Source organism: Blennius ocellaris, assembly GCF_963422515.1.
Source record: "Blennius ocellaris genome assembly, chromosome: 1".
Lineage (NCBI taxonomy): Eukaryota > Metazoa > Chordata > Actinopteri > Blenniiformes > Blenniidae > Blennius > Blennius ocellaris.
The window spans coordinates 11,134,368-11,152,785 of record NC_137650.1 but is presented as its reverse complement, the minus strand read 5'-3'; the positions used below and the strand labels follow the sequence as shown (position 1 = coordinate 11,152,785).

Below are 18,418 nucleotides of genomic sequence, written 5' to 3'. Positions count from 1 at the left end.
GGACTGGTCTCCAGTCCATCACAGGACAGAAATAGAGAGACACTCACATTCAAATAAACCTTCAGAACCAATTTAGAGACCCCAATTCCCTTGATATCCATGTTTCTGGATTATGAACAACCTTCACTCGCACAGAGCAGACATACAAACTCCCAGCAAGAAAACAAACCTGGAATCAAACCAGATCTATTTTTAATGTGAGGTGAAACTGCTGTGAGTAAATGTCCCTGTCAGATGCTTCAAAACATAATGAGTAAACATAAATTATGTAACCCAGTTAAATGCTTTTTTTGTTGTTGTTTTTTTTGACATATGTATTTCAAAGTAAGGTTCACAAGAGGAGGATCCCAGCTGAATCAGTTTTCCTGGATATGTAACGTCTCCATCAGAGGTCAGAAATGAAGAGACAAGACCATCAATAAGAACTACTAAGAATGCGACTAACTAACTAACTAACTAACTAACTAACTAACTTGTCCCCCAACTTGTATTTTAATATTTTTGCATCACTGCTCTAGCCAGGGAATAAATTTAATATAATTTACAAAACTGAGAAAAAAAAGAGTCTACATATATATGTTGTTTCCTGTGTAGGTATTGTAGCGTGAGCCAAAAGATCAAAGTAAATAGAGTACGATAAGATTTTTGTTTTATTTGTTGTTGTTTTTTGTTTTGCTTTTTGAGTTTTTTACTCACATACATATTTTGAGTTGATGTCACTTTCTTTCACCTTTCTCTTCAAAGCTACTGAACTATTTTCTTCTGCCTTCGGGTGACTGTTATTGAAATTTAGGTCATCAAAACTTCGCTAAAGGATTCAAAAACAAAATTGTTTCACCCTTTTGAGTTGTCATAACTTTTTGAGTATTTACTGTTTTGCCTCCTTGGTCCATCAAACTGTTCATTTTAGAAATAATAAACAAATACCACTGCACAGTTACTGCACTATATTAAAAAAAACTTTGTTTACCAATATAAATGAAATCTGCACTGTAGAAATTCCTTGAAAATGTGATATTTGTGATAGTAGTAAGACTTTTTGTCCAACATAAGCTGTGCAATTATTTAAAAACTGTCAATTACTCCTCCATCTGGTATGTTTTAGAACATTGTTTGCCTTCCACTGTTGTGTTTACTGTAAAAGAACCAAAACTCAAAGGACATGATGACACACGCCATCGTCATCCTTTGTGTGGCTGTAACAAAAACTGAAGAAAAAAAAAAAACTGAGAAAAAAATGCCACCGTTCAGTGTATGAAAACTGGATAAAGTTGGTGGGATTGCATGTTGTGACCATAAAATGTCATCAGCCAGCAGCCTCCGTCGCTATCAGGCAGTCTGCTGTACAGAGCACTCTCCTCTCGCCCTGGGCGCTGGCCGCACTAGCAGGCACCCTTCCCCCCATCGCCTCTCTTCTCTCTTTTTCTCTCTGCCTCTCTTTTACCAGGCTGCAGTGACCCACCCTTCCCTCTCTCCCGCTCCCCCTCCCCTGTCACCCCGGGGCACTCGGCTTCCATAGTGTCAGTGCAGAGGCCTCAGTGTTGACAAAGCAGCAGGCCTTCAGAAGACACATCAAACCCTGTCGCTCCTCTGTGCTGTGAGGGAGCTCAGCGCACAACAAAAGGACAGGGACTCCAGTTTCAGTCTCAGGCCATTACTAGTCTCAACAACATGGCTACAGACAGAAAAAAAAAAAGGCCCTGGAGGACGCCGTACGTACAACTACTTACAAACATGGGCCGGATCAGCTCAAACCACTCCAGACTAAACCCCTGTTTTCTGACTGTTGTGATGACAGTGTTGTGATGGATGATTGTAAATATAAAGCATAAGTCAAGGCTGCGGGTTGATGCCGTCATGACACATGCACTCTAATGAGGACTGTGGGTGCACCGCAGTGCCAGGGACTTCCACCCAAGGCACATTTGAGCGAGGAAGGGGTGTGTGTGTGGGGGGGGGGGTATGTGATGCATACCAGATGTGATTGGAGACATCACACTGTTCACGTTGTTACTGCTAACCAAATAGTAGCAGCAACAAAAGCAAAAGATCATTTTTCCTCTGTTCACACATTCAAGGCATGATGTTGGATGCGTGTAAGACTAGTTTGAGCCAGAAGCACAATAACACATTTCACAAGAACTTCAGAGAGGGTTGCACATTGAGGGGGGGGGGAGAGTTTGGTGAGGGATACAATATATGACTCGAAACAACGTCACATTATCACCTTTTCCTATCTGACAAAATAGAGCAAAACATCAAATTTCTCTGTGGTTTTTTTTCTCTCATTTTTTCATTAGCATTCACACATCATGATTTAACCATGTACATCTGGCAGGAACTATTGACAGTCCTCCTCCCCCACTGTTTACCCCGAGGCTCCTCCGCACAGGTACCCAGCAGCTCATCACGAGCTTCTACGTATTCTGTGATTAGAGCCTCACACCACATGATGGCAGCAAAAGAGGCTCTTTAACCAAAGCAGAGACGGAGTAAAAAGAAAAGAAAAGAAAAGAAAAGAAAAGAAAAGAAAAGGAAAATTGATGAAGAGTGTCATGCAGCTGAAAATAGGAGCCGGATTTGTTTTTGATTTTTAATTTTGGTTTAACAATTCAAAATGGTTTCAGAAATGTTTACAGCAATAAGCAGTTTATATTGCAGTAAAGTAGTTTGTATTGCAGAGGTTAGAAGTAACTTGTAACTGGAACATCATTGGTCGAGTCATAGATCAGCCTTCTCAGAGAATTTGTGAAAAAATTGAAAGCGAACTAAATCACCAACACCTTGGACATGTCCCTTAAAACCTCAAAAATGCTCCCAGGTTGTTAAAGACAAAGGCTGATTTTTTTATTAGATTTTTTTTCTTTATTAAACAGTGGCTATTGCTCCACTGTATATATGTGACCAATAAAGCTAATTATTTTCTTCTTCTTCTCACTAGTTTCTACTTCTACTTCTTCAACAAGACACGAATGGGAAACAAAAGGTTCTCTAAAATGCTTAGCTAAGAGTGACTGCATTGAATTATTAATAAATAGGTTAAATAATCAATGACAATGGTATGGTAATGTTAAAAATCAGACAAAACTGAAATTAAAACATACATAACATTGAAAAACAAATAAAATGAACAGTGAAAAAGTAGAATAGAATTGACTGAAACTAAATGTAATATGATAAAAGAATAGAAGCTAAAAGTAATGGATAAAATAGTGTTGCACTCTTGCATAACAGAGAAAATATCCTTGGCTCCATTCAAGGATTTACTATCTGTATATGTGTTTTCTCCAGGAACTCCAGTTCATTTTCTGTCATTGTCCAATTAAATATTGTATATTTGTCTTCCTTTTCTCATTTGAAAAAGTAAACATCAGTGAAATATCACTAAAATGTTCTTACTTAACCATATATGTCGATGAGAAACGAATCTAATGGAGCCAACTGAGTAAATAGATGGATTAAACCTGAACACAACAACATTCAATGACAAAGCAACACACCTTTGATTGACACACAATGTTAAGTTTTTTAAGCTGCTGTTTGAATAGTAACATAAGTTAATAAGTAAATATTATCATGAAGCAGCATGAAATCATGACAGTAAAATACTTCAGAGTCTACATCAGTGTGGTAGTTTTTCCCAGCTGTATAAACAGAAACTGCTTTTCTCTGGAGCAGAGCTGCGTGTGAAGGGGGGGGGGGGGGGGCATCGCTGTCTTGCAGTTACAGGTTAATATTTACTATACGTCTCCCACGATCACGTTAACATTCTGACTCTAACAAAGAGATAACTTGAGAGCATCAGGGTCATTGCACTGTTACCTGTGAAAGTGGGATTGACTCATAACAGGAACTCGTCAGAAGTACACAGAGAGCACACACATTCCCTTTGTGCTCAGCTCTTTCCCAAACTTAATTGCTGGCATTAAGCACTTGGGGGAATTCTGCACTGCGCTTGTTAGGTGTTTGTGTGCAACACAACTCCATACGTTCTATTAATAAACTGACACCCTTTTACACTCTCTCTCTCTCTCTCTCTCTCTCTCTCTCTCTCTCTCTCTCTCCCTCTCTCTCTCTCTCTCTCTCTCTCTCTCTGAAATAATGAACAATAAGTGTCGCTGCAGCACCTCAGACACACACCAACATCAAGCAGAATGTCAAATGGTTGGAAGAACGGAGCGATTGACAGCAACCGGGCTCCACAAGGCATGCAGATTACTAAAAGCAAGTTCTGAATGTTCTTTTCAAACTTTCTCTACACGCCGCAGGCAAGCGGAGAAGTGTTGATCTGATGTGAAACGCTTGAAAAGAAATTCTTGCAAATGCTCGCATTTAGAGGGGCGGATGTGACTGTATTGTACCTACTGTTTTCACCTGGGTGAAGGGGAGGTACAGTGTGTAGGTGACCTGGACGGTGTGGATCAAAACGAAAGATGAAGGCATCCACTGACAAAATGCCCTCCAGGCGTTCATGAAAATGTGAGATCGAGAAGAAATAAAACACGAGAATGAGTATTAAAAATGAATCCGTGGTTTTCACTGAAACATTAGAGTATAGTGTACCACAAAACATGCAAAATATATAATTGTACACCTCTGAAAGGATCCTTGAATGGATGGACCCTCTCCACCCCCACTATTCCTTCACCTCACATTATGACCAGATCTGGGTTTTGAGCACATTAATGCGAAGGAAATACAGACTGTATATTTTCATTCATTCAAAAATGATATTAAATAATGTACAAGGTGGAGGAAATTGCTGGGATGAGATTTGTAGGAAGGATGGGGAAGAATACTCCCACTTACAGCCATGTATCCCCTCTTTTCACAACTTGTTTTCACAGCAGAAAATATAGCTCACCTTCACTTCACCGGTAGAATGGACAAAGCACATCAACTACATTAACTGTCTTTAAAAACAAAAGTAATGCTGAGCTGATTACACACAGGTATGTTACTAAAAGTCACTCATACTTTGCCCCATGTACACAATAGTCCTGTTTTATGGCTGAAGGTTGCACTTCTTGGAATTTTACAATAGACCTGTTATATTTGCAGTGTTCTACCATTACCTTTACTTTACCAATAATATTTCATAATGTTGACGTAACATACTGTTTGAAAAAGTTGTCATTAAATGCAATAAACATGTTTTAGACTCCACATGTCCCCCATAGGCAGACTGATGACGAACCACCGCCTCCTGTTGTCCTTTAGTGATACTACAAAATTCATTAATAGTATGTTCCCAAGTTTTACCAACTAAATCCACACAGAACTCTAATATTACCACACAATAATGTATTAACACATATAATTGAATGGCATTAATTGCAGCTTTGGTCCTAAGCAGCAGGTGACGCTGAGCTCAGTCATCAAAAGCCATCAAAAACATCAACACAAACTGAATTTTGTCCCCAACCCCAGAACATTGCTAAAGCATAAACTTAGGTGAGCGTTTCTTTTAAATGATCATCACCTCACAATCTGTTCATATGCTTGTTTTGAGAGGATATGTTTGAGGAGTTTATGGGGAGTATAACTGTTTATCCTCAGAGGCATTAAGTATATATGCTGTTAATGGTGTGTCTGGAGTAGAAATGGCAGTAAAGTAGCTTTAAAAATCATCCTCTGTTAAAAGGATGAGGCTGGGAGGAGAGAGGGGGGCATTATATTGTCCTCTGTGCCACTAATAGCACCTGCTTTTGAACCTAGAGGCAAAGTTATTATTCTTATAGGGTCATGCATTAATTCATACACCTCATTAACATATGATGTCTGAGTGAGACTTTGAAATGTCTGCAGTTTGATGCTATAGCTTCACCATCTGACCTCCGAGTAAAGCAAGAAATCGATATTAATTTCACTTGCAATGCTTGTGAAAAGGCAGACATTTGAAACAATGGTGAAATTGAGTGGAATAATCCTTTAATGGAAACTGGAACAGAGCTGTTATCACTCTGTGCCTGCATCGCGGAGTCCAAACACCAATAATCTCATTACCTGGGTCAAATATGACAATGAGATCTGCATTCTTTTTCTCCGATCTCTGGATTTCAGGAGACATCAGTTTTGGACATATTTTTGATTTAGTTGTTGGAGTGAAGTGTTGGCTCTTTCACCTGCTCGTGTGCCATGTCAAGGGAGGGCAAATATTTAGATTTGTTGCGAAATCTCAACGGTTGCGAGCATGCAAATCCTCAAGATGACCTACTTCTACGCTTCCACATCGACACCACCGATAAAATCCATAAATTAAGGAAATTAACTGATGGGGCCCGGGGCCACTTTGTAAGCTATTTAAATCTTTAAATTTACAACATCCCTTCATACTTCATGTAATTGAACTAACTCCGGGCTTGTTTCCTTTAATGAGAAAAAAATCCAGTTTCCCCTCCGGTTAGTACCTCTGGAAACAACAAATCTGCGCCAGAGGGGCAGAGAGTTGCGCTCCGAGGCGCGCCGAGCTCTCTAATTACGCAGACTTGCGCCGCTTCAGAGAGATGCGTTTCACACTCCTTTCAGTCCTGCTGTCAAATATCCCAGCTATTTTATTTCATATTCAAATGTTTCTCATTTGATATGCGGCTCCCGTTCGGGGGGGGGGGGGGGGGGGGGGGGGTGAACCCCACTACATAGTAAATCTTTAAAAATCAGCATAGGGATGAGTGGAAATGTTAAAGGAAAATAAGTTTTCGGTGAGAAATTAGAGATAGGAAACTTTAAAATGTCCAAAGTTAATAAAACAATGATTCCAAAATAGTCCCCACGTCTTTGCTGTAGATTTTTTTTTTTTTTTTTTTTTTTTTGTGGACCAATAATAAGTTCATACACTGGTTGGCGCCAAATATCAAGAAACGAACGTTACGCCTCTGACTGAGCTGGTACAGAGTAATTACTGGGCTCAGTGTTGCATCAATTATTCACAGTTATTTACCCGCAAATAAATAAACAAACATACAAATAAATAAATAATCGTCTCCTGAGTGCACGCACCTGTCCCACTGCACCCCCCTTTTCCTCAGTGCCAAAGTGGCGCAACACTTCTTTGCGCCACAAGGATTGTGCCTCTCTATGTTTGGAAAAAATGACAATAATCAGCCACAATCTTATGTTTCCCCCCTAAAGAAAAGTCTGGAGGCTGCCTGCTTTCATTGGAGAGTGAGGAGAGTGTGCGGAGGGGGGGTTGGAGGAGATGGGGGGGGGGGGGGGGGGGGGGGGGGGGGTGTTCTGGGCAGATATCTCCATCTAAGCCCTGCGCTATAATTGAAATGGCGCATTTGGCTGCAGGCAGGTTGTGAGGGCGCTTTCTGCAGCAGCATGCATGCATGTCCATAGACGTCATTTGATTTTAATGGCCTGCAGGAAATTTGGCGTTACAACTCCAGACATTAAGGCAAGACAGGCAGAGAGGGAGAGAAGGGAGAGAAAGAGGGAGCGGGGACGAAGAGGGGGGAAAATCACCGCATGAAAGATATTGGTTCAAGGATATCTCTTCATTTTCAACATATTTTTTCTGCTGAGACTTCATCAACAAGTTATTGCGCCTTTATTCTGTGTTGCCTGAGTGGAGGACTATGGCAGCCCGCCTGGCTTTAAACTTTAAATTCAGGCTGGAGATGGAGATGGAAATGTATTCCTACTAGCTGGACTGCCTGGGGAACTATTACATCAGACGAAATGACAATGATTAAAATCTGCTTTTTGCTGCTCTAAATCTATTGAGCGACTGACAGTTGCCTGTTAGGTTTTCCTGCCCCCACTAAATCACAACTTCACACCGTTAAGGGGAACGGTCTACTTTAGCCGGAAAATATAAGATAAGTTGTTATATCTGTGTAGTCATAATTTCGGGAATAGAGGGGGGGGGGGTATCACGTTTTCTTCCTTGAGAAAATTGCCTGGGCGAGAGAGTGGAGTTGAGCTAATTGTAGCCTAATCCCTGGCCCAGAGGCGCTTGGGCAGCCCGGAGCAAGAATTTTCTTTTTTAGCTCCGCTCTGTTATTTAGAGAAGGATTATTGGCTTTCTTCTTCTCATAACAAACCACAGGGGCAGTTTCATTTAGGCAAAAAGGCAGACAAGAAGCCGAAATACGAAGCAAGATTCCGACAAGAGCGCACATTTTTACGCGTATCCAAATAAGAGCAGAGAAGGGGAAGGAGATCATCTCATCTATGTTCAAGGTAAGGACGCTTCCTGTGCGCTTTGGTACAAAGAAGCTTGGTGAGGACAGGTCGAGCCAGCCTTGCAATAGAGCCTTTAAAGCCACAGAGACTGTTTGCAAAGCAGTCGACCCCTGCCACTGCCGAGTGTCTCTCAGTAAAGCAGTTTTTGTGCGGGATACAGATTTAAAAAAAAAAAAAGACTTGGCTCTCCCGAGCGGCGGCGTAGGTTCTCGCTGGAGCTGGATGGCGGTGTAGTTTGGCGACAAACTGAGTGGCATTTGGAGAAAATATTTGAGATTTTTAAGGGTTACGCGCAGACATCAGCTGGGACTGACCGCCGGCACGGATTTCCTCTGGACTCCCTACAATGTTTGAAACGGTAGGGTGACAATTTAATATTAGATACACCATATCTCTATTCTTTTAACGCACAGTGCAGGCTTAGTGTGCAGTTTCCGATCAGGGTAGTTGAACAGTATTGGGTGTGATACTGTAAGACTTGAAGTGGGTTTTTTCTTCTCCCGTTTATTACCAAAATCGCACGGTTAACATGTGAGCGCCTTTTTTTTTAATCAGAGTGGTTGCGAATTACACGTGTCGGGATTACGCTTTTAATTGTACAGCTAGAATAAGACGCCATATTGAGTATTTGGTAGATTAAGGGCATAGCGCAGGCTCGCTGTGTCGGTGTACCGGCCGGGTCTTGTGTCGTGTTTTTTTCCTTTTTGAAACGTTTCCCTCCTTCCTCTTTCCAGTTAGGGTTTTTAATTGTGGGTCGAATGGGTTAAACGTGGATGTCATTAAGTGTGAAATCGGCCACAGTGTCTGAGCAGGGGTCAGCGGAGGAGGCGCACAGGCTGCAGCTCCCAGGAGAAAGTTGATGCCTTCGGAGCTGCTGTGATTTTTGTGGAGGAATTTATCGTAGACGGTGTGTGTGTGTGTGTGTGTGTGTGTGTGTGTGTGTGTGTGTGTGTGTGTGTGTGTGTGTGTGTGTGTGTGTGTGTGTGTGTGTGTGTGTGTGTGTGTGTGTGTGTGTGTGTGTGTGTTAGAGGGACGTGAATGACAGGACCTTGGAATATGATCAGCTGATTACCTATGGGTTTTAATATTTGTATGTCTATTTTTTTTCTTCCATTTGTTCCTTATAAATAATGGTTGACTTGTAAAACTTGACATGTCACTGCTTGATCGTTTAACCACTTGGGTGGGAAAGAGAAAGAGAAAGAGAAAGAAAGGGCAGCTTAGTGTGTATCCCAAACTTCTTAAGTCTCTCCAAGTCCCCCCCCCCCCCCCCTCTTTTCCTGGGATTTGAAATGTAATCCGGTCCTTCTGTAATCGTATTAAACGAACACGATACTGCTGTGAGGAGGGCAACACCCTGAAAAAAAAAAGATCGAGCCTCACTTTTTACCTTCTGGCATTTCTTTCAGAGCCTCGGGGACGAGCTGCATTTTGGTCTTCAGTTTTAATGCAATTACATTTAAAAACTGGGCCCAAGGTGCCTCAACAATTTGTTGCTGATTTACTGAATGCTTTAGCTTCATTGTGAATGTCTTAGTATCCCATTTAAACACTGGAGTTAAGTATTATTTGAAGTTTGCCTGATGGAAATATAGTTTGGCGCAGTCAGAGTATCAGGGAAACACAAAAAGTTTAGATATTTATTTTGTTCATGGAGTTACTCATATAACCTAAAAACCCTGTACGATCACTCCCCAGACATTAGTCACATCAATACAGTGTATGGCTACAGTGTCAAGGTTTACCTGAACCTGCTGGCGAGCAAATTACGCACCAGTAGCTCGGGTATATGAACGCCTCTCGTGCTTCTCCCGGAGCAGTGTGCACTCAAATGGCGGCGTATCGAAGTGAATTAAAAATGTTTTCTCAAACATATTAGTTAATCAAATTCAGCTCCGGCGCTGACCTCAGTGTGCTCCCGTGTGCGCCCAGTAGACCCATATCCCAAATCTGTGTCTCCGCAGGCTGTGTACACGGAGCTTTCTTGATCTTTTGGAAGATTATTTTAAGCGTTATTCGTCTTAAGTTCGTCCGCGGCGCGCACTTCATGCTTTGGCCTGTCACTGTAGACAGGAGCACGAACCTCGGCCTGCTTTTGGTTTGAATTCTGGTGCGTTTTTACGCACGTTTCGTAGTCTTGTGCGCCAAAAACTGTGCGTGAGAGTCACCTGACAGACTATCGGCGTCATGTTTTTTTTTTTTTTTTTTTTTTGGGGGGGGGGGTGTTGAATGCATGTGTGTGTTGTATTAGAAGTAAAAGTTGCACCCTCCCTCCCCCTGGTGTTTTTCTTTGCTCTCAGATTGGTGCTTGGTGTGTCTGGGCGCATCACGTCTAACACATAAGGCGACCTTTAATTAGAATATTGCAGCAGCAGTTTATTTTATTCCCCTGGAGGCTGGCACCTAGCATCCCCCCTCCACCTCCCTCCATTCCCCTCCCTCCCTCCCTCTATCTTTCTATCTGTCTATCTCTCTCTATCTCTCTCTCACCCCGGTTCTCTAATAAGCATCCTCCTATCCTCGCCTCCGGTGCCGCATGAAAAGATGCAAACATACTTAATTAGAGCGGTGGCAATAATATCCAGGCTAAATATGCGACCAGACAGACATGGAAGTGATCTGATACCGTTCAGAAAGGATACTATCTACTTCTCTGTATAGGATCACTGTTCTGATTTTTTTTTTTTTGCTTTCACTTTTACCCCCATGGCTTTTCTCTACACTTGCTTTCAGGAGGGAAGAAGCATGTCACGGCTGTCTCTGACCCGGTCCCCGGTCTCTCCTCTGGCCGCCCAGGGGATCCCTCTGCCGGCTCAGCTGACCAAGGCGAACGCCCCAGTGCACATCGATGTTGGGGGACACATGTACACCAGCAGCCTGGCGACCCTCACCAAGTACCCAGATTCAAGGTAAGCCCACGATCCCGCATGGCTCCACGTCACGCTTCACGCTCGCTCATTTATACCTTTTTGTCATTTTTTTTATAAGAAAAAGAAGAAAAGAATAAAGTTATTGATATGGTAATTGACAAATGATTGAAATTGGGCCAGATGAATTGGATTATTTCAAACGTGAGATAGTTGATTATCAAAATTGAAGTCTCTTAATTTCATTTAAATTTGACAAAATGTTTTGTGATTGAATCTTCAAGTAGATTCAAATCATTTTATGTGTCCATCAAACAGCTCACGAATCACCTATTCCACTATTTGATCGGTGTTTGTCTGAATCATGTCTAATTAGATTTGTGATGTTTACAAGTAATTTCGCTGACTGACATTAGAAAGACTGCACTATAACTTCGACTGTGACAATTGCCCTCCAAAGCTATTAGTTTGATATCTTTTCAAACCATGTGGGGACATTTCTCTTCCCTTCATGATTACCAAACTCTCCTAGCTTTAAAATGAAAAATGTGATTGTTTTTGGCTGCTTTTAATGGTGATTATTTTAATTGTTCAGTAAATCCCTCCAGGGCTTGTATTTCTTTTTTTCCCCTCGTTTCTATCTTTCTCACGTTGTTGTTTTTGAATAGTCAAGTCTTTTTTTATTCAGCTGCTGTACAGAAACCCTTTCAGATGTTTTATTGCTGATGTGAGTGGTAGTGCTTGTGTGATTTTGAACCACACAAACAACTCCCTCACTACACCCACTGACACAGCCTTCATAGCATTTTTTTTTTTTTTTTTGCCAGTTTATCAGGGTGCTGTTAAGAATCTTTGGAGGAATAAACAATGTCGTGAATGTCCGGAAACTCCTCATCAAAGCTGATGTAGGGCAGCTTCAAATCTGATTGAAACTTAGCTCATTGGTGTGTCACATATTGATTTCCTCTGCTATTTTAAAATCAACATTCACCACTATTACGTGCTCTTTATTTAGATGTTGGCAGATTTGTGCAAACACACTTGCATTTTAAGTAATTCCATATGCAGGTTCCCATTGTGTGAGGCCATGTAATCCTATTGCGGCTTACTCTCAGTTTGTTGGAACACGATCTTAAGAAATGGATGATCCCAAAGTTTGAAACAGTGACTTTACATGCACTGAACAGATCTCCGTCACCTCACGCATACAGCGACAGTGGTTAATATTTCTGACAGAGATTATTTTCCTGATGGATCAGATCATGCGAGAGCTGGCGGTAATACACTCCGACTTTATTCATGTTTTTATCTCCATCTACAAACAGCGGTGACTCTATCATAGGAAGCGCCAGATATTCAAAAACTAACGATAAAGCAACTCTACTCCCCCGTCTTTTAGGGCCCTCTGCGTTTACCCCCTCTAATGCAGTCTGTCATTCATTACATTATAGCGCCTTCAATTCGGCATCAGCTGGGTCCCATGTGGGCCAAGGTAAACATGTACCAGGTTGTTAGAAAATCTGCCAAATTGGCTACAGGAAACAATCCGGATAATCCCTTGGTAATAAAGTCTTGATATTCATAGAGTCCGCTGACAGGAAATCCCAAACAACTCTCCTTTTATTTTTACTCCTGTACTACATGTCATGAGAAAAAACATAAAGCCCAGCTCCGGGTTTATCACTGTTTTTCTTCTTAAGACGTTTTCCCCTCTCCCACTGTCTTAGTTTTATTTTCGCTTCATCCAGTGGACGGATAGTCGTTTAATTTCTGCTCCGACGCAGCTTAACCCTCTTCAAAGCAGTGGCTCATAAAGACACACACACACACACACTCACGCACGCACACACACACACACACACACACACACACACACACACACACACACACACACACACACACACACACACACACACACACACACACACACACACACACACACACACACACACACACACAGTCATGTCAGAGTATCCGAACAGTGTTGTTACAGTGAGAGTAAAGACCGGATATCAGTGTTGGTTGGAGTGCACTTTCCTCTTTCCTCTTTCCTCTTTCACTCTCCCTCTCTTTTTCACACATGCTCTTTTGCTCCCTCATTTTCTCTCTCTCCCTCTCTCTTTCTCTCTCTCTCTCTATTTCTCTCTTACTTTCTCTGTCTCTTGCTGTTTCTTTCTCACTCTGCATCACACACACACACTCACACACACACACACACACACACACACACACACACACACACACACACACACACACACACACACACACACACACACACACACACACACACACACACACACACACACGCATACACTCATGGTTTCGCTCTCCCAGCCTCCTCAGCGAACACTTGGCCTCGGGGCTCTACTTTCCACTGGAGCCAGTGGAAGGAGGGGCCCTTTTCTGTGAATTAGGATAATGGCTGACAGCAGAAAGCAAAACAATTACACTGGCATAACCGTGTACGCCGCGTTCAAGCCACGTCCGGTGTAGAAGAGAGTACGCTTGCAAAAAATACTAAAGGTGACGACTAAAAAGAGTGTGTGTGTGGGGGGGGGGGGGAGTTTGAAGTTGCTGATTACTTTTAATAGATTGAACCCTAAATAATGCAGCGTGCCAAGAGAAAGTTAGTCTAGTAACTAATGTGTGGTTATTCATCTTCTTCTGTGTGGGCCATATTAAGGGACAGGGGTCATGAAACATTGATGCGCGCTCTGTGTAGCTCTCAAAGAGGACAGACTCAGCAGTCACTTGAACAGAAGCTGAGGAAATTAGGGGAAATGTTCCCAAGACAAGGAGACTATTTTGATAAGGACCACTGGACATTTTTCTCTTGGACGAGTCGTCTCTGTCCACAGATGGTGGATCTGAACTGGCTTTATGTTTCTATCTGTGTTCAGCTTAGGTTGATGCTCATTCAGAACACTTGAATTCACTCAAACGGCTCAATATGTAAGTTTACAGAGAAAACAGCCTTTATGTCTCATCTTATGGAGGGTTTTCATTTTGTTTATTGAGTCTTGTGAGTGCGACACACATTGCATAATATCAAAATATCAAAGTAACACAAATATTTTTATATACAGCAGATGTGTGATTGTTTGCTGCAGATTTTATACTATAAATGTGGAGCTTTCCATTGTATTACAGTCAATGTATCAGCTTGCACAATGACCATAATCACATAAGAACCCTTATGAACAAATGCTTGCTGCTATACACAAATATTTTCTCCTACTAATTGTACTTAAATGTGAAAATGTGCAAAAGCACTGGACATTGATTTAAACAAATTCTCTGGAAGCCAAAATGTACAGCAAAAGTTAAATTGTGTCTCTTGGTTTCAAACTTTTATCTCCCACCAAGCGGGAGGAGCCTGTGAGGAGAAGCCCCAGTACATGCAGTGATTCACCCATTCATTCGAATGAACTTAACCAGTCTGAACAAACAGCAGCGATGCTGTTTAAAACAATCCTGTTTTTAGTTGGACGGAACTCCTTGGTGTCGTTCCGTTATTACCCCTCCTTTACACTTTCCTGATCAAATCTGTTCAGGCAGAAACCGGGATACCTGCGCCGGGTCCTCATCCCCGCCTCCTGAGGACTCCATCCTGGCAGCTCTCAGCTGCTGGCCGGCTCTATAGCTGCAGCAGAGAGGCTCCTGCCAGATATTGCCCACCTACTGCCCCGCTGCCTGCCCTCACTTGGCACCGCTGGGGTGGGAGATCTGAGCTGTTGCTGTCCTTGATAGCCTCCTACTCCCACCACCTCCCTCTCTCTCTCTCTCTCTCTCTCTCTTTATCTAAGTTAGTTCTGTCAAACCTTGTTCTCTCCCACTCTACCGCCTGCTGCCTTCCTCTTCAATTCTCTCTTCTTTCTTCTGTTTTACTCTTCTGATTACATCAAAACTCTCCTTCCCTCCCTCGTTCCCACACGCCTCTTTTTTGTGGTTTTTGGTCTCTTGTTTGTGTATCTTCTCTCCTAATTTCTCTGAATATGAGCACACACACCCTGTTCCTTCTGCCTACCTGTTAAAAACAACCCCCCCCCCCTCCAATTCAGGGATTTATCAGAAAAGGGAAAAATGAGGGGGGAGAGAGAGAGAGCGAGGGAAAGAGAGAGACAGAGAGAGAGGAGGGAGTAGAGGAGAGGAGAGGGAAAGAAAAAGAAAAACAGGCAGCATTTTAATTGCTTTTTAAAAAAGTGGAGATGAAAAACAGAGTTAGCCTGGAGGGGTATGGTGAAATTCTAGCTGGAAGAATTGCAAGACCATATGAGAAAGGAACACCTCCGGCAAAACAGGGAGATGAGTATTGGTTTTTTATAAAGCATTTTGCATCGATTTCCAGAGAGAAAGCGAGTAAGGGAGAAGGATGGAGACAGAGAGAGAGAGAGAGAGAAAGAAAGAAAGAAAGAAAAGACAGAAAGGGATGGCAGGAGGAGGAGGAGGAGGGAGAGTGAGGGAGGGAGAACCATCTTTGCTCTGCTTCTTCACACAGTCAAGTCAAAGAAAAAGAGACAGGGGGCGAATTTGACTTGATAGTTTCAGCGTGTGGAGCCGACACATCGGGGTCAGGAGATACCTGATACAAGCGTCAAATCCGAGCCCCGTACTCTCACTCAAAGCGCTGGATTGCAAGTGTAAATTCAGTCCAATGAGCGTGCGAGTGGCGCCGGCCCCGCTGCTCGTACATTGGCATTCCCACTACCCTCCCCGACTCCTGTAATAGAGTCTGACAATGGCTGCGCTCAGGCCTCGCCGAGGTGCGTTTGTGTGTACGCTGGTTGAGTTCGCAAATAGCTTTTATGGTTTTCTTTGTCATCCAACTCTTGTCAGCCGGCCGAGAAGCTGCTGCTGTGATTAAAGTACTGATTACTTCAAAATGATGATCATAACAGCAACCCGGCGCCCTGCCAAGAGCTGTTTCTCTCCAAAAGTGATGTACTGTGCGAACGCTCAGTGGAAAACTGTTAGGGAGGTTACACGCAACAGATTTCCTGTGTAAATCAGTGTTGCGGCTTATTTACGCTGCATGGGCGTCCCAGGTCTCTTTGCTGAGCGTGCCGAGTCTCGACTCACAAATGAGCCGCCAAATGAAGACGTTGCACTCCAAGACCCAGAAAAAAGTCGAACGGAAAAAAAATTGGGACAGCTCCGCTCGAGATTTTCCGAATGCTAAAAAGTAGTTTTAATTATTAAAGTGGGATATTTAGCTTGGAAATGAACAAACAGATCGAGTGGAGGTGCCTGGATGAGATTATTAGACCGGCAAGAGAAAAAGGGGACCTGCAGGTAAAGCGGTGGGAAAAAACCACAGAAAGACGCAGAGGAAATGAATATCTGTCCAAGGGTATCTCGAGGCACAGCGCCAACACGGTGTGATGAAAGTTTAAAGATAACAGCAATTTCCACTCTTTGCCTTGATGAGCCCCTGTAGCCAACTTCAAACTAAGCCCTTCATCTTGCAGTACACACCAACAGAAAGGGTTAACGGTGGGACGCCACACTGCAACAAGTGTCTTATTATTACACCCAGGCTTCGCCAATATTTGGTGAAAGCTTAAAAGCATACATCTAATTACTGTTTTTAGTTCATTATTGCAATTCATAATAGGAAAATGTTATTGATGTAATTTGGGGTAATGTTAATTTCATTATCTCTGTAGTTTTTCTTCTGTTAAATTATACAGCTTTGTCTTCAGATAGAAAACAAACCCCTTTATAGATTAATGCGGTGTGTTCATATGTCCTGCACACACGTAATACAAGCTCAACTCAGCATAACAACACACACACACACACACACACACACACACACACACACACACACACACACACACACACACACACACACACACACACACACACACACACACACACACACACACACACACACACACACACAATGTATTTCTAATTTTGGACACATGCACTTTAGCAGCAGCAGTAAAGAGAGATACCAGCAGACACTGGGATGAAATTTGAGGATTGTTGGATGCTTATTTTTGTTTGCAGAGGCGATCAGAGCTGGACTGAAATCTACACTACATGTAAATAAGTTTCCTCACAGCATAATGATTTATTGAAATCATTCAGGGAGTCTTTTTTTTTTTTTTTTTTTTTTAATCTGTGTGGATTTGATTGGTCTGATTCCTGAAGGCCTTCGGGAGCTTTCTACATGTTGACTGAGTGACTGCAAACACTTCTACCTGTGACTTTCTTATAACGTAATTATTTGTATTAAATGTGTGACACTGATGGACATTATTCTTCCTGTAGGACTGCACTGACTTCACTTTTGTTTTTGATTTCATCTCCAAAGAAATGTCAATCTAACAAAGTGCTGAAAAAGGAGCATTGTCCCATGAATTGATGCCCTAAATGTATTGTAGACTAATTCCCAGCAATCTTCATTTGAAACCTTTTAACATTGCGTTTCATTGCATTTTTACAGATAATTACATTGTTTTAAAATAATTCCACTGTTCAGACATCAGCTTGTGTTTTCTAATCAAATATACAGAATTCAAAGCATCACAACTGTGCTCATCCACAGTAGAGTTATTCTAAGGTTAGATGTTCATTTTCTTGCCATTTGAGCTGCATTAAGGTCACTCATCCAATTAATCAAACTTTATTTATAAAGCACCTTTTCCTCCAGATTCATACACAACAAAGTGCTGCAAACAGATAAATGGCAAATTAATAATTGGGCAAAACAAATAAGGACAAACACGTGCAAAAAAAGAACTACAAGAAAAAGAGATGAGTTTTTCACCTGCTATTCACATGAATTAAACATTTTCATCAATTTAAAAAAAAGTCATACATCGAGAGAATTTTCTGTCTGTCATACAAACAAATCCTCACTTTGTTGCTGACAACCTTTGCATATATTATGACTGCAGCTGTCCAAATTTCTCTCAAATTCATAATGGAGTCAAATTGTAAAAGTGAAATATCTTTTCTTTTTTTTTTTTCATGTGTTGCCCCGCACATTAATATTTGGCCCTTCACTGTTTCCCTCTTTTTCATTTCCACCCCCTCTGACAGACGGAATAATAGAGCTGTAATGCTACATTCATGCCATTAATTTCTGTAAGTACAAGCAGCAAGCGCATGTGTTGTTGTAATCTCGCTGCAGAAGGGACACTTCAAACAAGTCTGGGATGGAGGAACGGTGCCTTAAGCCCCTTGTTTCAACCTGGGATGCTAATGCATTTCAAGCTTAGTGCTAATAAAATTGAAAAATAAATGGAGGGTAATTGTTTCATGCATTTGAAGGGAGCTGGCTCATTCCATTATGTGGTTTGTGTTTGTGTGTGCTGCTGCCTGTGCGTGCATTCATGTCTGTGTGTGTG

The 18,418-nt window shown here is 42.0% G+C and overlaps 1 protein-coding gene across 4 annotated transcripts in view; it reads left to right on the top strand.

Moving 5' to 3' along the window:
• Positions 1 to 7,470: 7,470 nt before the first annotated feature.
• Positions 7,471 to 18,418, top strand: part of kctd15b (potassium channel tetramerization domain containing 15b) — a gene marked incomplete at its 5' end in the record, with an annotated part of 32,151 nt that continues 21,203 nt past the window's right edge. Inside the window, 2 exons of one of the 4 annotated variants that reach the window (XM_080494556.1) lie at positions 7,471 to 7,521; positions 10,924 to 11,099. In XM_080494556.1, coding sequence (XP_080350682.1) covers positions 7,471 to 7,521; positions 10,924 to 11,099 — 227 coding nt within the window. Of the gene's footprint in view, positions 7,522 to 7,630; positions 8,188 to 8,473; positions 8,549 to 10,896; positions 11,100 to 18,418 lie in introns of those variants that run through there. The other 3 variants (XM_080494555.1, XM_080494554.1, XM_080494553.1) reach the window with 3 other exon arrangements.